This window comes from Miniopterus schreibersii, assembly GCF_964146895.1.
Source record: "Miniopterus schreibersii genome assembly, chromosome: 15".
NCBI lineage: Eukaryota > Metazoa > Chordata > Mammalia > Chiroptera > Miniopteridae > Miniopterus > Miniopterus schreibersii.
In genome coordinates this window covers 16,724,565-16,746,829 of record NC_138115.1, presented here as the reverse complement: position 1 = coordinate 16,746,829, position 22,265 = coordinate 16,724,565, and the positions used below count along the sequence as shown (strand labels likewise).

At 47.1% G+C, this 22,265-nt stretch overlaps 1 protein-coding gene across 4 annotated transcripts in view; it reads left to right on the top strand.

The window, feature by feature from the left end:
- The window catches only part of CACNA1D (calcium voltage-gated channel subunit alpha1 D), a gene marked incomplete at its 5' end in the record, with an annotated part of 288,308 nt that overhangs the window by 119,998 nt on the left and 146,045 nt on the right, over positions 1-22,265 (top strand). For all 4 annotated transcript variants that reach the window (XM_081159099.1, XM_081159098.1, XM_081159100.1 and 1 more), the window contains one exon: positions 19,389-19,528. In XM_081159099.1, the coding sequence (XP_081015225.1) occupies positions 19,389-19,528 (140 nt within the window). The remainder of the gene's footprint in view (positions 1-19,388; positions 19,529-22,265) is intronic.

The window sequence follows — 22,265 nt, the reverse complement described above, 5'->3', positions numbered from 1 at the left end:
TAACCTGACCCAAGGCCCTGAGCCAATCCTTCTAATTTTTTTTTAAGTGAAACATGATCAGGTCACACTCAGGTGTCATTGTGCAGGGGGAGGTTTCACTGTAGCTACTGTCTTGGTTGATGTGATAGACACGTTCTTTCTTCTCTCTGAGCCTCAGTGTACCCATCTGTATTTCACTGAGGGATCTCACATTTTCACATGAAATGATTTGATGTTTTACCTACCTGGGCATGACTGAAAGTTCCTTCCTGGTTGGTTTTGCAGCTTCTCGAGCTAAAACTGACCAGGTGACAGACCCTCCATCTGTTGGTGTCTGTGTGGGCTTCTGTTCTGACCTGTTCTGACCTGAGACACTTGGCTCTGCTCAGCCACTCTGACCCCTAACGCACAGCCTGTTACTAGGGTGACCGACCTCCCATGGTGACCAGTCCCCACGGGTGAAGTCCCAGCTCAAGCCTAGTGCCCTATGGGGCCGTCTTGGCTCACAAGAAGCCCACGGGTCCTTCCCAGGTCAGTGGACGGCGTGTGACTTCCCTGCTACTTTGCTTTTCCCTGTCCAGGGGAGGGACCATGGCCAAAGCAGAGCCCCCGGGGGATAAAGTGCTGGCTTCCCTTGTCTCGAGCATGGCCATCTTTATGATTCCCTTGTGTGCTTGTCACTTGGATTGAGGGAGGGGACCTTCCTCTAGCTTCTCTCCTCCTCCCAGACACTGCAGTCTTCACAAGGCCGATGGCTCTGTCTCCTCCTCAAGCCTCACTAGACGGTGGCCATGGGGGTGACAGGCTGTGGATGGCCATGGGTGGTGGGCTGGCTTGGTAAGCCCTGGGTGGAGAGGTGACTAGACCTATTGGCTGGTTACTTAGAAAATGGGGCCTGAGTTACTGTTTTCAGCAGGGAGCCCTGTCCTCTAATACCTGGGCAACAGGAAACGTCTCACCAGCTCCTTAAGTACAAAGTACGTTTTATCGTCACACAAGCTGCCTTGCTTCCTCGGCTACGTGTACAAGGATCAGAGGCAGAAGCTGTGCCCTTTGTTTGTGGCTGTCTTTTCTTGGTTCTGGTGTGGTCTCTGCGATGCTGTCATTTGTCCAAGTCCAAGGCTAATTCCTTGCAGAAGGATGGATGTTAAGTCTTATTTAAAGGCTGTGATCATCTACTCCCCCCCCCCCCCAACCTTAGAGAGTCGACACACACTGTTCTGGGCCTGCTGTACGCTCACATCAGAGCTGACAGACGAAATCACAGTCCTCCCTGACCCAGTTCTAAGGATGAGCGCCACGCACTTTAAGTATTTTGCAGAAACTATTATTTTAACTCATCTTCACGGTGGCTATGGGATTTTTTTACAGTCTCGTAGGAACTTTGGTTAAATACAGAGTCCAGACTGAAAGCTGCTCTGAGGATAATGCGGAATCCGGTCCTGCAAGGTCTTCAAAAACTATTCCCCGAGGAGCAGTTTCCTCTGTGCCTGCCGTTCTGAGTGGTAGTGTGTGCCTCCAGCCCGGGCTGCGGCCACGTGTGACCGTGCCTGCGTGTGCTCGTGGCCTCTGTGGTCACTGTGATGTCAGTGCTGTGAGCTCTCGCAGGAAGCGGCGAGGAAGGGCTGTCAGAACCTGTTTTTAGAAATGCGTTTGTAAGATTTGCTAGTATCCCATGCATAGCTATTAAGCAGAAACATTACACCATCATCTTAAAAGGACCAGATTTCTTCTTTTCTTTTCCTGGCAGGGAAACAAAAGCCAAGAGCGAGCTCTCTCGTGGGCACTAAGGGTCCAGAGCAGGGGTCAGCAGACCTTTCCTATGAAGAACGAGACAGTAAACATTTTATGTGTCACAGGCTGGGAAGTTTTTGTCACAGTTACTCAACGCTGCTGTTCTGGTACAGAAGCCTTCATAGAGAGCACGTAAACAAACAGGCATACTGTGTTGCAATGAAACTCTAGTTACAAAAAATCGGGCCAGTGAACTGGATTTGGCCTGTGGGCCGTGATTTGCCCACCCTGGTCTCGCGAGAAGTACCAGCTTTGGGTCATCACCAATAGTCTAATCTAGCCCACGAAGGTAGCTCTGCTTGCCTGATCGCCTTTACACCGCCCCAAGCCTTCTGCAGCTGATCATTAACAAGGGCACAAGGTTAGGCTGTTCTTCAGTCTTCTAAGAACGTGCTCACATCTGCAGAAGTCTATGTAGACTCTCTCGAGAACCTATTTGCTTTCACTTTACCTCACACAACAGATGCTCAGGAAGCTATCAAACAGAATACGATAGAGAATGAAAGACTTCTTGACAATTGAAAGGGAATCATGGTTTAGGTCAGGATTTAGCGGCGGGGACCTGGGTAATTTTCTGGGGAACTCTAATCAGTTGTGGATTTCCACCAGTGGCTGCCATCGTCCTTTCCCGTGTGTGATACTCCGCAGGTCTGTCTTGCTCAAATGCGTTCTCTGTTTCTCACGCTCACATGCGTGGCCTCCCTCCTTTTATTTTTCCTTGCCCCAGCACACAATATTGCTGCTGCTGCGCGCGTGCACACACACACACACACACGCATGCACACGCACACACAGGAGCATTTTCCCCCCTCTGGCGCACTAAGAGGTCAGAGGTGGTGACAGAGCACCCTACTTTGGAAAGTTTGCCAACATCAAGCCCGAGTACGTGGATGGGGGTACTTTGTATCCTACCAGCGCGTCACAAGTTGCCATGATATTTATTTAAATACATATTTACTGCTGACTGAGCATACATTTGCACCCTATTGTGCAGTTTCTAGAAACACACTCTTGGTGAGCGTAGTCAGCTGCTAGACCTTGGATGGGACCTGAGGACAAAGGGAGCCCTGGTTAGTCTCCCTGGCCTCCTGCTGCACCTGTCCTGATATCTGACCTTACGAGTTGGTTATTCTGAAAAGTCAGCTATAGGGTGGTTCATTTAAAAAGACAGAAACACATTTTAATGCTTATTCTGACCTAGACTATGTAACAACATTTATTTGCCAATTTTTTGGAGTGGGGCCAAAGGCTTTTTTTTTTGAGTACTGTCAGAGTGCCCATTGCTTTTTTGCATAAACGTCATCTGTTATGTACCTACAGTTTCCAGTTGTGTTTTATTTAAAAATAGAATAAAATAAAAATACATGAGAAGAAAGCTGGGAGCAGTTCTCAAAGTTTATTATGATTTTTCCTTTATCTTTTGCTATCATCTCGCCCATATCTAATTCAACAACAAAACCTTAGCTACATTCCTTATCCAGGACTTCCAAAGGATTCAGCCCAGTTTTCAGGGAAACAACGCCTCTTCTTACACATAGTTTATCATTTCAAGCTGTATTCCATTAAGTTAGGTAGTTCCAGCAACAAATCCACCTGATACAAACTTGGCAACGAACTTGGCCAGTTCTTTTTGTTTGTTTGTTTGTTTGTTTGTTAATCCTCACTGGGGGATATTTTTTCCATTGATTTTTTTTTTTAGAGTGGAAGGGAAGCAGGGAGGGTGAGAGAGACAGACAGAGAGAAAGATCGACGTGTGAGAGACACATCAGTTGGCTGCCTGCTGCACGCATGTGCCTTGACTGGGCTGGGGATCAAACATACAACCCAGATATGTGCCCTTGACTGGGAATTGAACCCACGGCCCTTTGGTGCACAGGCTGACAGTCTAACTACTGAGCAGTACCGGCGAAGGCCATAGCCAGTTCTTGGTAAGCATATGACTCAGCTGTTGAGAACAAAAATGTGTAAGCTGTCTAGAAATTAACCTAGGAGCCATGCAAATTCATTATGGCACGGGCATATCTTTTACCCAGAAGGAGCAAAGGATGTCAGTTCCTCTGACGAGTTGGTTGAAAGGACGTCAGTTTAGAGAGCTGCTCCTGTATTAGAAAAGAGGTCAAGGCCTGAACGTCTCCCTTCAATTCCCAATATAATAGCAACCATTTATTTTTTTGCGTGCTACGCATGTTATCTCATTTATTCTTCCAACTACACTTTCAGTGGTCAGGAAAGCGAGGGTCCCAGGGATGAAGCGACTGTGCGAGGTTATGTAGCTGGACGCAAGGGACCCGTGAACCCAAGCTGACTTCTAATTCACTGGGCTCACCAGCTTAGGACTGGCAGCCAGAGTCATCCAGTCAGAGTTCAACTTTCCTTACCCTGGCTTAACGGACCCCTGGTTGTTGAGAAGAGGCAAACGAATGGAGTGTTGGCCCTGCAGAGGCGATGCAGCCACTCGTGTCTCAGAACCCGTCTCTCTGCCCTTTACTGGCTGTAGCATCGTTTGTCTCTCTCTGCACTCTCATGCCTGGGCTGTAAAAAACAAAAAACCCCAAGACTGGATGTTATTGTTGAACTTCTTGTTCTGGATTTGGATTTTTTTTTTCCCTTTGGCATTTGAGCAGAATCACAAGTTGTAGAAAGTAGTAATTTCCAGACATTTGAGGTCTGATTCAGCAGCATAATACTGTAATTAACGGAAAACCTGTATCTGTTTGCTCGGTCTTATCCTAATGCACTGGGGTGTTTTACAGATAATGAACCTACCTATTTAGAACATAGCTTCTATTTAACTGTTTAGGCTTCCATGGGTTGTGTTCAGATATCTCAAAGTAATCTGGATACAAGTTTGCCTGAGCACTAAATTCATAGGGACGTGACTGCAGAAAGTGCACTATACTGACGTACAAAGGCAGCTTTAAAATACGGAGTACAGAACTCAAGCCGCTTGCCGGTGCTCTTCGGAGGTGCGTTATGAAAGGCAGAGCTCCCGCGCAGCGATTTCAGCCGGTCGCAGTGTTAATGACTTCTGAATTGAGGCAGTTACGATTAAGCCTGTTGCGTTTTTCAACACTAATCATTATTGAAATGAGGATTGATCTCAGTGATCATGAAGCCATTAGAAAGGCATCTGTGCCTGAATTAACAGGCCGGATGTAGTTTTGAGCTTCAGCTGGCCAAGCAGGACGTTAGTGGCTGTGATTTCAGGGTGCTTGTTTATTTGTGATCTTTCCTGTGTTTTTCTGAGCCTTCAGCACTATTTTTTGCCATAGAGTACAAACGGTGGTGGTGGAGGGTGCTTGGTGTGCCCCTTCGGGCCTCAGCATTGGGGCAATGCCAAGTGAGGCTGAGTAGGATGGTTTCTCGGCTTTGCAGACCCCACCCTTGATTGACAGGAGGTCCTCCGCCCCCCCCCCCCCCAGGGCTTGTGGGGACCCTTCTGTGGTGACTGTAGCCCCCGTATTGAGGGCAGACCACGTGCCGGGCATTTCCACCATCACTGTTCACCCTCAGTTCCCTGAGGGTGGTGGTGTCCGTTGAGAGGACAGGGAAGCCGCTGCTGGGGAATGGCAGGGCTCCCCCCGGGGTCAGGGCAGAGCCACGGTTTCAACATGTTCGTCATCACCCACGAGCTGGGCTTCCTTAAAAGATCGTTCTTTCGGGAGCTCCCTTCACAGCGAGGACAGCTGAGGGAAGAGTCATCTCATTCTGTGAGCGAGGACACGCAGCATGCTTTGAAGTGTCGGCCTCGGGCGCTATAGAACCGTGTCCCAGCCCACGGCCTCTCCTAGAGCCCTGGGTGGGGGGAGCCTCCTCTCTTCCTCCTGGCCCCGGGGAATCAGACACCCCCCTGCCCTGACAGCCCTGCCCCCAGCAAGGAGGAGTCGCAGACGACGTAGCTTCGACGGGCTCTCTTGTCCTGCGAGCCCAGGTGGGGACGCGAAACCCAGGTCTTCAGACGCCCCTGTGCCCCCCGCCCTGCTTCTCTCTGACCTGTTGTCCAGTGGGGGTGCCATTTTGCTTCCTGTCCTGGAATTTTTGGGAGCCTTTCCCCACAGGGACTGGGGTGGATCAGGGAGCCTTTCCCCACAGGGACTCGGGGTGGATCAGGGAGCCGTTCCCCAAGGGGACTGGGGTGGATCAGGGAGCCGTTCCCCACAGGGACTGGAGGTGATCAGGGAGCCGTTCCCCACAGGGACTTGGGGTGGATCAGGGAGCCGTTCCCCACAGGGACTGGGGTGGATCAGGGAGCCGTTCCCCTCATGGACTCGGGGTGGATCAGGGAGCCGTTCCCCACAGGGACTCGGGGTGGATCAGGGAGCCGTTCCCCACAGGGACTCGGGGTGGATCAGGGAGCCGTTCCCCACAGGGACTGGGGTGGATCAGGGAGCCGTTCCCCTCATGGACTCGGGGTGGATCAGGGAGCCGTTCCCCACAGGGACTGGGGTGGATCAGGGAGCCGTTCCCCTCATGGACTCGGGGTGGATCAGGGAGCCGTTCCCCTCGTGGACTTGAGGTGATCAGGGAAGATGGGTGGGCTGCGGGTAGGTCAGGCCTGCTGGGCACACGCCCTGTTCTCCACGTCTAGCTCCAGGGTCTGATGCTGCTCCTCCCGCCTCCAGGTGCTCGGTGTGCTGGCTCTGCCCTTCCCCTCTGGGCTCCACTGTCTCCATCGGCCAGAGGACAGTGCTGCGGGGCCTCTGGAGTGAGTGCCTTCCTGTGGGCACTCTGGCTCTGACATTCAAAGCCTTCGGTTTGGGGCTTTTCTGTCCTCAGTGCCCCAAGGCAAGCATAGGTGTTCTTCTTTCCCTGGCAACTCCCATCTTGGTTTCGCACACCTTCCTCTCCTCCCTCTCCAGGTGACCTAGAGAGTGCTGACACCCAAGGCGGCCCCAGTTGATCTCCTAGGACGGGCAGGGAACTCACTTCCCAGCCCTGGCCTGAGTCTGTTTTCTTACCTGAGCTTCAGTTCTTCCTCTAGAAGCCAACTGCAGGACTTGGACTGCCATCCCCATCACGTCCTGGGTTGGCTCTTTCTATTAGGTTTGTTTCTTGGGTTTTGTGGATATACGTGCGGGGAGCAGAGAGTATGTGTGAGCATGAGAGTAAGAGAGTGGGTATTGATCCCCTCTGGGGTCTAATGCTGGGTCCAGGTTATTGGTTCTTAGGGCTGTGTTTTCAACTTTCTTCTTTTTACTTTGGCCGTCAGTAGCAGGTACATTTTCTATTGTAACGCCCACACATATATATGTATCACTTAAAACACAAGTTTGATGGAAAAATACAAAACCCTGACATTTTCTATGGATTCTGATAATTTCCCATTCTATTTTATGTTTCAAAAATGGCTGGCTATAAACCACAAAATTAACTTCATATGTATTCCATTTAAAAAGTTCTGTCTCTTCCATTACAGTATAAATTCCATAAAGACAGGCAAATATTATTCCACCTCATATAATTGGTGCTCAGTTCATATTGTGTGCTGATTCTTCTCTCTGTGCAGATCCTTTGGAGAAATACTTTTCTGTGCAGAGAAACAATTTTATTCAAAAGACAAGGTGACTTGTGTCACTCATCTGATTTCCTTCTCTCCCATTAGCTGTTAGAAATCACAGAGACATATTAATAAAAATGTGTCTACACATATATGTCTTTGTAATAGTCTTGTTCCTATTTCATTTTCCTTTTTTTAAATCTTATTTTTCTAAATATTTAGAGTTTCAGATGACTTTAATAAAAGATAGTCAACGAGAAAAGTTCACACAAATCAGGGATACCTAGAAGTAGAGATAGAAAGCCTCCCCTCCAGGCCAAGACCTTGCTCTCTCAGGCAAGCCACCTCACTTTTGGGTGTCTGCACTGCAGACTGGCTTATTAGATCTTTTCGGACATCAGGGGTCATATTATTTATTCATATTGTTCACACTATTCCTGTAGTGATGTATCCTTCCCTACCCTTAATATAGATCTGCCACCTTCTTTTTAACAACCATAGAGCATTTCCTTTCTCAACTACTTCAAATTTTTATGTTCTTGCTGCTTAGAGTTCTTTTTTGGAGCAAGATAGGTACTAAATAAAAACTTACTTTAAAAAGAACAGTAGAGAGTATTAACTAGCCATAGCCACCTGAACAGATAGAGAACCCTCTAGTGACGGCTTCTGGAGCCACCCGTTTTCCTAGGAATGGAACTGCTTGTAGGAAGCCTGTGTGGATCCTGAGCTGGGGGTGGGGGGAGAGTCCTCCCTCCAGCCTCTGGGAGGTGGTAAGTGACACATGAGAGAGATACTTGACTGACAGGAACAGATGATTGCAGATGACCCTCCGTAGCTCAGAGCCAGTCTGCAGAGACTCAGTCTACTCAGTCATTGACTTGTGTATTGATTTCCACTTCAGGGCCACAATGGGGTGGTGCCTGGATTTTCACTTAATTTTACTTTCTAATACTAAAGCAATGGTGAATTACAGGCATGGAATTAATCTTCTGAGTAAATGTATGAAACACTTTATCTCAGTTATGCACTTCACACTTTGTGTTTTTAAACGTTGATTCATAAGTTTGTGTAGGAATAAATGATCTATGTTCCTGTGATCTCAGCACATTCATTGGAAATAGGTGACTATGAATTAGGGTTGCTCATCCCTCAAAGTGGGTTTTATGGTGGCAGTAACAACTGGTGAGTTGAATGCCGCCTGCTCCCGTGACCCACAGATGTCCCCCTTTGGTTAGCAGTGAAGGGAGGAGGGTGACACAGGGTCTGGGAGCTCGGCCCTGGAGGGGTAGGAGCAGGTTTAGATGGGGCTCCCCTCTCCCTCAGAGTGTAGCAGTGCTAACCCAGCAGGCCCACCGGAGGGAGACGTCGGCCCCGTGGCTGTGTTGACCTGCAGGGTCGGCTGTGAGTCAGCCATTGTCCCAGTGCTGGCTTAGGGAGTGGTTAGCGGTTGCTTTGTGCAGGCCCTGTGCTGGTTTTGGGTGGCGGCCAGTACTACGCAGGACATGTTACAAAGACAGTAAAATGAGCCAACATCATGGAGTGCACTAGGCACAGACCGTGGCTCGTGTTTTACCCATGTTGCCTCATTTGTGCTCAACAACAAACCTGGGCATGTTCTGCCTTTCATAGTCTCATTTTATGATGAAACAGCTGCGTGAGAAAGTGTAAAGTCACTTGCCTGAGTCCACAAAGCCAGTAAGTGGCAGAGCCAGAACCTGACCCCAGGCTCTTTGCCTCTGAGCCCCTGACTGGACTCTTTCTTAAATGGGAGCAGCCCCACCCACCAGGTACCAACATTGTACAGTTAGCAGCTGTGACCTCCAAGGAATATCCCAGGTTACTCAGTGGAAGTTGCGTAGGTGACCCTAGGCTAAGGTCATTGTGGTGTGAGCGGTGGGAAAACACAGAGGCCCAGGTGAGATTTGACAGACGTGGGAGGTGTGGTTCCCCACCTGGTGGGTGTCGTCAGGTCTCTTCCCATTGACTGGCAGGAAGTAACTTAGTGTGTGTGACCCTCATAGGTGAAGGTAAATAGTGATCCCTTCTCTGCCTGTCTTACTCTGTCGCTTGGTGAAGCAGCTGAGATAAGATGCTGGGAAGTTTCTTTTGCCCAAGTGTGCAAGTGGGATGTGTGCAGGGGGATGAGGTGAGATTGCAGTTATAATTCAGATGTCAGGGGATTAAACTACATAGAGATCTGAAAGGCTTTTCTCTAGCTCTGTTGATGGAAAAAAGGAATGGCTGTTTTCTTGTCAAAATGAAATGTTTGGTTTTAAACTTACTCAGTTCCTCCCATTTTGAAGTGTTTGCTCATTTCTTTCCAGCCAAGGAGATAGACCTGTTGGAGCTTTGGTTCATGTCATGCGAACTAACCAATGCTAAGAACAACAGGCTTCTTTTCTAAAACAATGAGTGTTTGGCAGTTGTCCCATGAGCCAGGCCTCACAGATTGCAGGGAGGCAGTGAGCTGCTTGATCAGCCCCAGCAGGATATATACTCCCACGGCCATCACCTTGACCTGAGCTGTCAGACAGGATGGAAAGGCCTGGCACTGTTCAGAAGAAAAGCATGACTGTAACTCCAGCCAGGAGAGGGTGAACGGGGTGCTGGCTGAGTGTTAGGACTGCTCTTAGGGTTCCCTGACAGTGAGACAAGAACTTGGCCCAAGTGCTTAGACATGCAGCCTTGGGGTCACGGCTGTTTTTCCTTTTTTGTGAACAGTGTGGTCTTGTTGTTTATTGACGCGAAGTTCTCAGTTCTCTGGTTGGGGCAGTGAGAGGATTCTGTAGATGGTTCTTGTCCTTAAGGTCGTGACAATCCACAACTCATACATGACAACACATCCAATAGGTTACCTTCCCACCTAGACAGGAGCTCCTGAAACAGGCCAATGCCTCTCCCGTCTCTTCTTTTTCATGGCCTTGTACAGAGTTGGTGCCCGACTGTTATGGTTCACTTTCATCATTAAATGCCAGACTTGTGGTTCAACTTTCAACTCTAGGGTAGGAAATTGCTTTGACTCACGTGCCCACTCCCGTCAGTGGTGATGCCCCACTGGGCACCTTGTGATGGCTGGTGAGTGATGTTGGCTATAGGGGTCCCTGGGGAGCAGAGGCAGCAGGCACTTGGCAGACATTCGTCTTCCCTGATAAGTACATCAGGCTTGCAAAAGAGGGAGCAGAATGTCCCAGAGGAAATAAGACTCCCTAGTTTTCCCTGAAAGGGGGGAACAGGATTTAGATAAACAGAAGTGGTTTCTGTCGTGGAGGAGAGCAATCACAACACTGGAGAGTCTAGTGCGTATGACACGTATGCAGGACGTTTTGAGAACTGATACTGGAGCAGAGGGCGATGTGGAGAAGGAAAGGGGAATTGAGTAGAGCGGGGGCCTGTACTTGGTGGGGTTGTTGGTATGCAGAACACAGACAGATTGTAGAGGTCCTTGGGGATGCCAGATGGAGGAATTTAGATGTTACAGTCCTGTGCTTTTTAGGAAGTTTTTCCAAATGCTCCAGACACAGTTAGTGGCTCCGTCCCCCCGTCTCCCCACTGGAGATTCCCAGTACTCTGCTTTAGCTTTGATTGGTGTCCGCTGTGTCATGAAATTATTATATTTGCATCTGATGTCCCCTTTCAGGACATGGACAGTGTCTTGGCCATCCCTGAATCCCCAGTGCTCAGGACTGCACCTGGTTGGAGAAGATACCAAATAAATCTTATTGAATTAAATTGAAATGGGGTATCTGAACAGCCGAGCAAGGTGGGGTGGAGGTGGACAGTGCCTTAGTGTTGAAGCTGGGTGAAGAAGCACATGGCTGCCAACCATAGACCGCAGCCACGGCCAGGGAGCTCAGAGTGCGTGTCCCAGGATAGGCGGAGTAGGAAGCAAGGCAGGTCTGAGGGCATCAAGTTTATAGGAGTATGTAGTATTCAAGAAGCCAGTTGGAATTGAAGATAGCAACAGAGAATGGATGGGGTTAAAGGAGGCAATTTAGAAAGCTGAGCCTAGGTGAATTTCCAGAGAAAACACTTTGCAGGGCTCATGGGTCCTGTGCATAGACAGTTACCCTGAAGCCTGGGGTTTAAAAGGAATTGCAAAAGAGTTGAATCTCTTGAGAGATGAGGAGCTGCTGAAGATTCTTCTAGATGCTTCAACTTTCAGAGAAGCAGAGTGATCCATTAGGCCCCATGTGTTTAGCGAGGACTCTTTTGTTGGTAATTGACCAAAAACCCAAGCCCAAACTGGCTTGATTTATTGGATTTTATAACTGAACAGCCCAAGGTAAAGGGGAGAATTTTGCCTTCAGGTTTAGCTGGATCCAGGTGCTCATACCTAAGGCATCAGAGCCAGATGCTTGCCTCTGCCAGAGTTTCTCCATCTTTCTGTTTGATACCCTCGCCCCATTTTTCGATTCTATCTCAGAGCTAAGGACTTCTTGCCTATTGGCTGAAGTGAAGATCCCAGGATTAGCTCCAACTGGACCTGGTTGGCATGCAATGGGTAACATGCCTGTCCCTGAACTAGTTGGTAACTTGGGCCACATGCCCACCCCTGTAGCCTCTGGACCAAGAGTAGGAAAGGAGCAGTTCTTGGGGGAAGGTCAGGGTGCTGTTACCCAGAGAGTTTTGCTAGGGGACAAAACCAAGAATTAACCACCCTACCCAAGCTGCTAGTTTTATTCTTGGCAGCAAAGCAGCAGCTGCCTCTGCTGGGCGGGTGAGCAAGTGGACCACCTCCAGAGAGTGTGCCCGGTCAGCCTCCTCTGCCCGACGAGCTGCTGCCCTCTTCCTACAGACCAGGTGTCTTTAAAGCTGGTCTCCAGAGTGGTCAGCCAGGCCACCCTGCTGGCCTCCTCCATTCATCATCTCAGTACATTCTGATGGCATTCTGGACAGTGGCCCTCCCCACGTGCGTGGTCTTGGGGTCACTAGACTGTTTGGGGTCCCAGGAGAAATGTCTTCAGAGAGTTTGCAGATCCTCATGTCAGTGCTCCCTTTCCTGAGGCTGAGAGCTGTCTCGCTTGTCCTGCTCCATCCTGCCCTGGGCAGCTTTTGACTTTGGAGTGTGTGACTGACAGAAGAGCTTTCCCGCCCTGTCACTCACTCTGAGTTTCACTGTCACCTGGGTGTGTGGGGTGGTTGTCCTTGCTTTATAGATGAAGACGCTGAGAAGCAGAAGGGTAAAGGACTCCACCCGGGTGACCCAGATGTAAAGACTAGAATTGGACTTAGGACACAAATGTCATCTAAAGTTTATACTTTTAAGCTAAAGGTGAAGAAAACCAGAGGCAAACGGACTTTTATAGCTAGTCTCTTCATGGAACTCTGGTGTTAAACTACCCACTGGAGGCCTGCTAAGTACATACTTCATTAATACCTGTAGAGAGAAATGACCTTGGTTTCCATCTTAGCTGAGCCGAGGCCTGCCTGCTGTCACCCTCCTGTGGTTCACTCACCAGTTTTACTAGAGACCGAATGGCTTATTGAAACCCTGTGATTGTGGCTCTGTGGCTCCCTCATCGCCTCCTGTGGGAGGGTCTCAGCAAGCCTGGCCTGAATACGCTGGCAACTCCTGTGACCCAGTCACTTGTCAGAAATAGCTGCTGCTCTTGGTTGACTATCTTCCAGGGGTCTCTGGCCTCATAGAACTTCCCTCTGACTCCTGTGTCTTGATGTTGCTCATCAGGTCCCAGAGAATTGTAATTTTACAGCTGGAAGAGCTCATCTGATACATTCTGCTCATTTTACAGATTAGACACGGAGGCCATGCCCCATAGCCTGGCACAAGAGGCCCTTCCTGGCCTCCCTTGAGTGGCCACTCAGCCTCACTCTGTCCCTCCCACCTGGCCCTCACTCCCTGCGCTCCTACTGCTCTGACTGGATACAGCTGCCCACCATTGTGAGCAGGGAGGCTGCACTTAGGGAGCAGGATGGCTCTGCTGAGGGGCTTTTCCCTGACCCCTAGGGATGGTTTCCTGGAACAGGGCAAATCCACGGGGCCCTTGTATTATTGCTATGGATTAAATGTTAGCATCCTTCAAAAATTATATGTGGGAGCCCTACCCCGAACATGATGACATTTAGAGATGGGCCTTTTGGAGGTACTAGGGTGGGGCCCTCATGATGGGATTAGTGCCCTTATAAGCAGAGCTGAAGAGAGGGATCTTTCTTGCATTCTCTTTCTATACATACAAGTACCAGGGAAAGGCCAGGTGAGGAAAAGGGAGAGCTCTCACCATATGAGCCAGCACCTTGATCTAGAGACTTCCCAGCCTCTAGAACTGTGAGAAATAAATTTCTGTTGTTTAAGCCACCCAGTCTATGATATTATATTGTGGCAGCCTGAGCAAACTAAAACAATTATGGAACTTAGCAGAAAGGGACACTGAGTAATGTTTGGTTGGAACTTCTCATTTTGCCGATTTATTTATTCATTTATAAATATTGAGCATCTGTTTTTATGACAGGCCCTGGGAATACAATGATACATGAAATAGAAATGGTTTCTAATCTCAGAAAAATTATCATTTATTGGGAGAGTCAAATATTAAATAACTTAAAATTTGCAAATAAGGTTATGAAGAAGTGTAATGAGTTTTGACAGCAACTAACAGCATCTTATTTTGTCTGGGAGGTCAGCAGTGGTTTTGCTGATAAAGTGTCATTTAAGCTGAGCCTTGAAGGAAGAGTAAAAATTGGCCCGATGAAAAAGCAGGAGGGGGGAAACCATGCTGGAGAGAGGGGATGGAATGTAGACCTGAATCAGTGGCTGAGTCTGGGCGAGCAGAAAACATATTATGAATGGTTGCAAGCCGGGCATTCGTTCCACTCAACAGTGTTGGGCTTGTTCTAACCCTGCGTTGGAGTTGTGTGCTCTCTCTGGAGAAGGGGGTTTCCGTATGTGGGGGTAGGCACACTGTGTGGGCAAAGCCAGGGTGGCAGAAGCAGAGGAGGGAAAGCGCCAGCATGTGTGGGAAGGAGCAGGTGGGCCTGTGATTTGGACTCAGGAGAGAGGTGGGGAAGTTGGAAGGGGAAGCTAGAGAAGGGGGGAGTCATGAGGACCTTACCCACAGGCTCAGGCTGGGATTGAAAGGGAGCGTCAGGTGAGAAGTTGAGATCAGCTGTTGTGTCAGCAGTCTGACCATTATTCCAGGCTTGTTCTAGAAAGGGTTTATGGTAACTTAGATACCTACCCTACTTGTTCTGCTTTTTTTTTCTTTTCTTTTTGCTTTTTGATACATATGCTAAGATCACAAAACCCCATGGTTTTATAGCCCCCCCCTTTAAGTCTAGATTTATTGCTTCATTCCTTCCCTTTTTTTCTTTTCTACTTGCTATTAGCACCTGTGAGTGCTTTATGTATGCCCTATGTATGCCCAATATGGTGCCAGGTGCTGGGCACAAAGACGGAAGAGGTGATCCCTGCCAGTAGGGAGCCCAGGACTGCAGGACACAGAAGGGATGTGTGTGTGTGTGTGTGTTGGGGGTGGGCAGCTGCTGCCAGGGTGTAAGCCAGGGCAGCCTTTCCAAAGACGTGGACCATGTAGGTGGATGTGCAGAGTGGAGAGGTGTCTCTCACCTGGCACGTGAAGCCTTTGTTGACCTTTTGACAGCGGGTTGGGAGCCCTGTGAGGGATCAGACTGTCTGAGGAGGACCTGGGTGCTCAGGGCTGGCCGGCTGGATGTCCGCACCACAGCACTAGTGAAAGGATCCCTGAGAATAGAGAGCTGACAACCAAGTATAGGAATTGAAGGAGTACTAGTAGTGCAGCCAAGTTGAGGACCCTGGCTCCTCCCACTCCTGCTAATTGCAGTTTCTGTTTCTCAAGGTTTGTATAGAGGTCACTGGTTTAGAGACTGGTCTTCTATTTGGTGAAACTTCAGTGTTTAAAGAAAATAAGTCAGGTTTCAGAATTAAATTTGGGACCTTTATTTCTCTGGTGGCTTGAGGTCTTGAGGGACTTTTATTCATATGTAGATAGTCTCTGAGTAAGAGGAATTGGTGGTGGCTTCTTGAAAGGAGGTTTGACTGGCCCTGCCCACAGGACCCCCCGTCGTGTGACTCTGCCTGGCAAATGCAGGGAGATTGGGTGCAGGAATCATTTACGCTTTTTTATTTACCTTAGGGTAGGGCTTTAAGGGGAAGCCCTGCCCAGGGACACCCCACTTCATGTCCAGTTCTGGAGGGTACTTGCCTGGCTCTTTCAGCCCCATTGCTTCATTCTTGCTGCCGTTCCTTCCTCCATGCGCCCCTCTATCCTGGACAGACTCCGTGTCTTCTCCATGGGACACCTGACAGGCTCCTTCAGCTCGGAGCCCATTCCCATCTCGCCCAGTTAGGAACCTGGTGGCTTCCTTTTCAAATCACTAACAACATGCTTTTCTCTAATGAGCAGTTTTTGTGTGTGGAGTAAATAATGACCTCCCCTTCTCATAAATTGTTGTTTTGCAGGATTTTTTTTTTTACACTACATTTGCTTAATGTAGAGGTATATTTGTTTTATAGGAGTCCTTTTTAACAGCAGGCTTGGGGACCAGGACAACACTGCCTTCTAGGCATACAGGTCTGTTGTGCTCTCCAGGCTGTAGTTGTTGAGTTGGCCTCATGGTAGTGCCTCTGTAACAAAGCATCACATTAAAGCAAGGTTGTATTTCTTATAATCAATTCCATCAAGTGATGCACTGAGGAGTTTGGAAAGAGAAACCAAATGCTTTAAAAAGGAGAGAGGAGGACAAGAGAAGGGCATAAAAGAATCCTAAACAATTCAGTTATACTAATGGCCTTGTACTGTTGTGGCAAAATTACTTATAAATAAAAGCCAAAGAGGAAAAACAAGCTGAGTTGGGCAGGTGTACTCTCTGTTCCTTGCCGTGTTTTTCTGCTCTAAAGTGAAGCACTGTGTTGACGTAGGGATGTAACTGCTGTGAATATTGATGGCAGCAAAAACCTTTCCCCCCATCTGGCCTAGTAAATAAAGCAGAAAGGATAAGAAGGGAACCGAATTGTAAAATCAGTGTGCTGTTTTCAGCTTACCTTGTTCCCTTAGAACTCCAAGTCTCCAAAACATATCGACAATCTACATTTGGTGGTCAGGGTCAGATTTCAGTAAATGGATTGGGATTTTCAGGGATTTTTGCGTCTGGTTAAAGGAACAGAATTGCTCTTCCTTTTAGCTCTCAAAGTTAACGTCACTGCCTCATTGAAGCCCTCCTGGATCTCTCCTCTCCACCCAATAGCAAGGTGGGCCTCTGTTCTTCAGAACATCCACAGTGGTGTGAATGCATCTCCTGTGGGAGCACCCCACTCGGGGATCTGGCAGTGAACAGGAAGGGGAGACTTGCTCGCATGAGGTTACAGGGACTATGGGAGAGTAAACGGAGTCCTGGGAGGTCTGTGTGTGGCAGGAAGGGGGCACGCATGCTGCTGCTCTGGGAGCATGTTGCAACGTGCTCACAGCCTGGAGTGCTGGGCAGTGTGGGAGAGGTGAGGTCATGGTCTCTAGGAAGGTCTTCACAGCCTGGAGGAGGGATTGGGGTGCATGGGATGAGCCAGCCCCAGGACAGGCCTGTTTCTGGGGAGGCCTGGAGGAAGCATGGGATGGAAGTTGCACAGGAGCTAAGCTTAAAAATTTTTTTTTATTAAAGTATAATTGGCATACAATATTATATTAGTTTCAGATGTACAACATAGTGATTTGACATTTATATTCTTTACGATGTGATCACCACGATAAGTCTAGTAACCATCTGTCACCGTGCAAACTTATTATAACATTATTGACTATATTCCCTGTGCTGTATATTACATCCCCATGGCTTATTTATATTATAACGGGAAACTTATACTTCTTACTCCCCTTCACATTTACACCCATCCCCACCTCCCTCCTCTCTGGTAACCATCGGTTCTCTTTTCTTTTTCCCTTTTACTATCTAAGTTTATTTATTTATTTTATTTTTGTTGAATTTATTGGGGTCACATTGGTTAATAAAATGACATAGGTTTCGGGGGTACAATTCTACAGTACATAATCTGTACGCTGTATTGTGTGTTCGCCACCCAAAGTCAAGTTTCCGTCCATCACCATTTATCCCCCCTTTACTTGTTCTCTGTTTTGATGAATCTGTTTTTGTTCTTCTTAAATTTTGCATGTAAATGAAATCACATGGCATTTGTCTTTCTCTGTTTGATTTATTGCACTTAACATAATACTCTCTAGGTCTATCCAGGTTGTTGCAAATGCCAATATTTCATTCTCTTTTTATTTCTGAGTACTACTCCACTCTATGTTGTGCCACATCTTCCTTACCCAGTCATCTATCAGTGGGTACGTAGGTTGCGTCTAGGTTGCTATTGTAGATAATGCTGTAGTGAACATAGGGGTGCATATTGAGCTAGGCTTTTAAAATGGAAAGCACACTGACTCTGGCTAACTCACAGCACAAAAGGAGTTATTAGGCTGCTATGATGGTGTGCTGAGGATCAAAGGGCACTGTGGAGGGCAGGTTAGGAATGACAGGCGCCCAGTAAGGGAGAACTGATGAACTGGCTTTCTGGCATGACCAGTGGGGCGTCAAGAGTGGGGGTGAAGGCTGGGGTACTGTAGTGGTTGGATGGTTCCCCTGGTGGTAAAGAGGAAAGATGCCATGAGAAGACACTTGGAAGTTCAGCTGGGGACTGGAACTGGCCAGCAACAGAGGGGTAGCACTGGTGGCAGATGGCTTGAGCCCAGGGTGGCTTAGGCAGTCACATGTAACAGCAAAATCTTTGCAGAGGAGAAGTGGATTAACTCTTTGGCCTTATCAGAGGGCTAAAGATGCAGACTTGCTCTTTGTCACTTATCTCTCTTGGGACTTTCTCTGTGTGCATGTTAGAAACCTCTCCCTCCCCACCAGACGGAGCTTTTCAAGGCTGGCGGCCACAGTAGAGACAGTTTTCTAACCTGGCTCCGGGGATGGGGCCCAGCATGTGGAAGAGGTGCTCACTAAGTGTTTCCTGGGCCAAATTTACTTGACCCTGTACTCTAGTCATCTTAATAAGTAGGGTCCATGACTTCCATTTTCCTAACATTGCTGACTTTCCTCAGGTCCCACGGAGTAGAATTATTATCAGTAGAGGATATTATGGCCCATATGGAAGAGCTTACTGATGAGTTTTCATTTAGTTTTTATTTCAGGATCATCTTACCAGAGAATGCCTCTTTTGTTAAGTTAATCGCGCACATTCTGATTGGTCCATATTTCTATTTAAGCTGAAGCTGCATAAAGAAAACAGTTAAAAAAGAGGAAAGAGTGAAAATTTTCAGACTAATGGATGTGTTTTCTCTACTCATGGAGTTGCAGGAGTTGGAACCACAAAGGGTCTAAGAGTCACGTAGCCTGAGGGCGGCATCTCAGAGGTCTGTGGCAGTCACACGGGAGTGATGCTGGGGCCGTTAGAAGGTTGAACCTGGCCTGGGAATGTGCGTGGTGACCACTCAGCAGTGTCATCCGAGAGAGGTGGCATGCCAATAAGCAGGCAATGGGCTTTCTGTCCTGAATTCACCCCTCTTACTGTGCAGATGAGGAAACTTAGGTCTAGGGGAGAAGAGGGGCTTAGCCAAGGTCACCTTGATGCTCAGTGACAAAGCTGACCCTGACTTAGAGGTCAGACATGAACCCAAGAGCAAGGGGGAGTGGGAGTACCTTCTTCTCTCCCAGATGACTTTCTGTTCAAAGTCACTGTGAGAATCTTTGCTGCACCCTTGTGCTTTTCTGGGCGCGATTTGGAAGCCTCAGGAGGAAAACATGCTGCGTTTTGCAAATGTGTGCAAATAGCAAACATGCCCGTATGTCCGCCTCCCTCCCTCATTGCACATGCATCAGGGCAGGTGGCAAAATGCAGTCATGCCGCCCCGAGTGAGAAGTGTTTTACACTTAACTGCTTATGAGAAATTCAGCGTTAGAATGAAAATGCCTTCCTGGCCCAGGTGCAGTGTTAATTGTTCCATTTCTCTTAATAAAATTTTGCTTGGAGGAAAATGCTTGGATATGAGAGATTGATTCTAACATTCTAATCTTTTTTTAAATATTTTCTTCTTCTCCCCTCTCACTCCCTTTCCTTTGTTTCTCTTCACAGGAAAAAGTAGAATATGCCTTCCTGATTATTTTTACAGTCGAGACATTTTTGAAGATTATAGCGTATGGATTATTGCTACATCCTAATGCTTATGTTAGGAATGGATGGAATTTACTGGATTTTGTTATAGTAATAGTAGGGTAAGTCCCTTTTATTTTTGGGGAAATGTTTGTTTAGAAAATGGGAGGTGGGGAGTAACAAAAACAGTGTCTTTTGAGGAAATATGGTTACTCCTCTGTGCCAGTGACTGCAGCCAGAACGTGTCAGGCATTCTCTGAAGACTGACGATGCTGCTGTCAATCTCTGGGCAGAACTGGTTTGAAATGCTCTCATGGTTTTGCTCTGGCCTGTATGCCTCAGTGGTTAGTGTTGACCCATGCACCGAAGGGTCTTGGGTTCGATTCCCAGTCAAGGGCACGTACCTGGGTTCAAGTTCGATCCCCGGCCCTGGTCAGGGTGTGTAGAGGAGGCAACCAATTGATGTGTCTCTCTCACATCGATGTTCCTCTCTCTCTCCCAGTCTCTCTAGAAAATCAATGGAAAAAATACCCTGGGGTGCGGACATAAAAAAAAAAATCTCTCATGGTTTTTACTCGCACTTTCAGTAACGGTTGTAGAAGGAAGTCTAAGCTCCTGATGTGAGAGGGTTCATCTTACAAGGCCTCTGGTTTCCACAAATAGGCCAGCCCTGCTGGTGATTTGAGTCAAATGTGTAGAGCTCTTATATTTAGCACTCCGTTAAGTGAAAAAACCCCACACAAAACAGTAAAAAAGTAATAAATTTTTATAGCAGTGAGGTACTCTGCTGTTCAACATCCCTTGAGCAAAGCTATTAATTCTTTCTGCTGACTTGTGGGGAAAAAGTTTGGCATGCTACTATCCCATTTTAAATAACAAAACAAGTGTTTGAATAATATCAGATACCTGGCACGAAATGAAATAAGCCAGAAAATGCAGAGAAGCAGGCATTATCCTGGAGTCCTGTCACAGGAAGAAGATACCAGCGGTTTTATTTGAAGGAGAATGTTAGAATGAAAACCAGTGGCCTGTGGTATTCTGGTCCTTCCACGCCTGCACATGTTGCCAGCAAGAGAAAATTGAATCCGTGCCAGAGGAATGCTGGGCCTTTGGACCAAATACACGCATAGGAAAAGAAAATACATCCCACTGCTGAGTCTTGGTTACCCGGCTATAAAATGGGTTGCTTCTAAAATTACATTTGGTCCTATAGAGAGAGATTATTAAATGGCCTCTCTGTTTTCATTTCTATGATCTGTTCAACTACCTTTTATAGTTGGGCAGGATAATTTATCTTTTGGATGATTCTTTTATCCTCAATCCTCTGGCTCTTTATTGGGAGGCTAATCTAGCTGAATATTGGAAGAGTGGGATGAATTTTGAGCCTGTAATTTCAAACCTACGAAGTTAAAATGTGACTCAAAATGGTGACCCAGTAGGATAATTAGATTCGTGGGGGAAAAGTTAGCTTTTTGCAAAACCCACCATAGTATATTAGCATTTAAGGCATCACAGCAAAGGTAGTGCCGCTAAAATGAACAGGTGGTTGATGTGTGCCATATCTTCCTGTATTGGTAAACTCTAACAGGAATGGCTAGCAGGAGTCTTGTAGATCTCTTGATTCTGGAATAATCTTGCTGTGCCTCTTCTGATCCTAGACTTCCTGTTCAGCTAGAGGATGGAGATTCTTAGCTCCATTGCTTTTGTCCCTGCTCTATAGTCACCTTGGCTTTCTGCCTGGAGACATTTTTCAGACTGTAGTACAGCACAGAGAGGGAACCAAGCACAGTGTGGTGGTCTTGTTGGGACAGAATCAAGAGTTCAGGGAGGCTGAGGTGGCTGAAATTTGAGAGACATAGAGTGGAAGGGGAAGGAGCTATCCAGAGAAAGAGCTCTATAAATATACCTTGGAGTCCTCTTGAGTTTTGACTGAAGACTAAGCTACAATTACAGGGGTGAAATTCTGTGAGCCAGGCAAAGAACACTATTAGGGAACACCAACCAGAGTGGAAAGATGTCACTGAACACACTGGAATGTCAGTAGAGACTCCAGAGGGACGTTGAATTAGAGATAAACTAGCTTTAGGGCAGGGGTTGGCAAACTATGGCCAACAGGCCAAATCCAGCCTGCCACTGACTTTTATAAATAAAGTTTTATCATAACATAGTCATATATTTGTTTACAGAGTTGAGTTGAGTAGTTTAGATCCACAAAGTCTAAAATACAGGATGGGGAAAAAGTAGGTTTACAGTTGTGAGTCTGTGAAACACAGTTGATTCTTGTATTATTATTTATTAATTATTGTATTATTTTACATATAAACAACTATAAACCAACTTTTGCCCCACCCTGTATTTGCTATATGGCCCTTTACAAAGTAAGTTTGCCAACCTCTATTCTAGAGTAAGTACTACCCGAAACCCTTACTAATAATGTTTGGAAAGGAGCCTGAAAAGAAGCAAACTGACATGGAAATAACTTAACTGCTTGACAAAACTCTATACTCTTTAAAGGAAGACAACAAAATCCAGATATTTAACAATGTGTCCAGCATCTAGTCAAATATCACTGAACTTATGAAGAACTGTGACCCATACCAGGAGGAAATTCCATCAATATAAACAGACCTAGAAACGACAGAGATGATGGACTTAGTAGAGAATTATTTTACAGAACTTTAAAAACAGCTATTATAAGTATGTTTATGGATTTAAAGGAATTCATGACTACAATGGCGAAAGATGGGGCAATATGAAAAATACCCCAAATGGGATTTTGAGAGCTGACAAATATCTAAAATGAAAATTCTCTGGATTGGCTTAACAGCAGATTAGAAACACTAGAAAAAAAAAAAATCA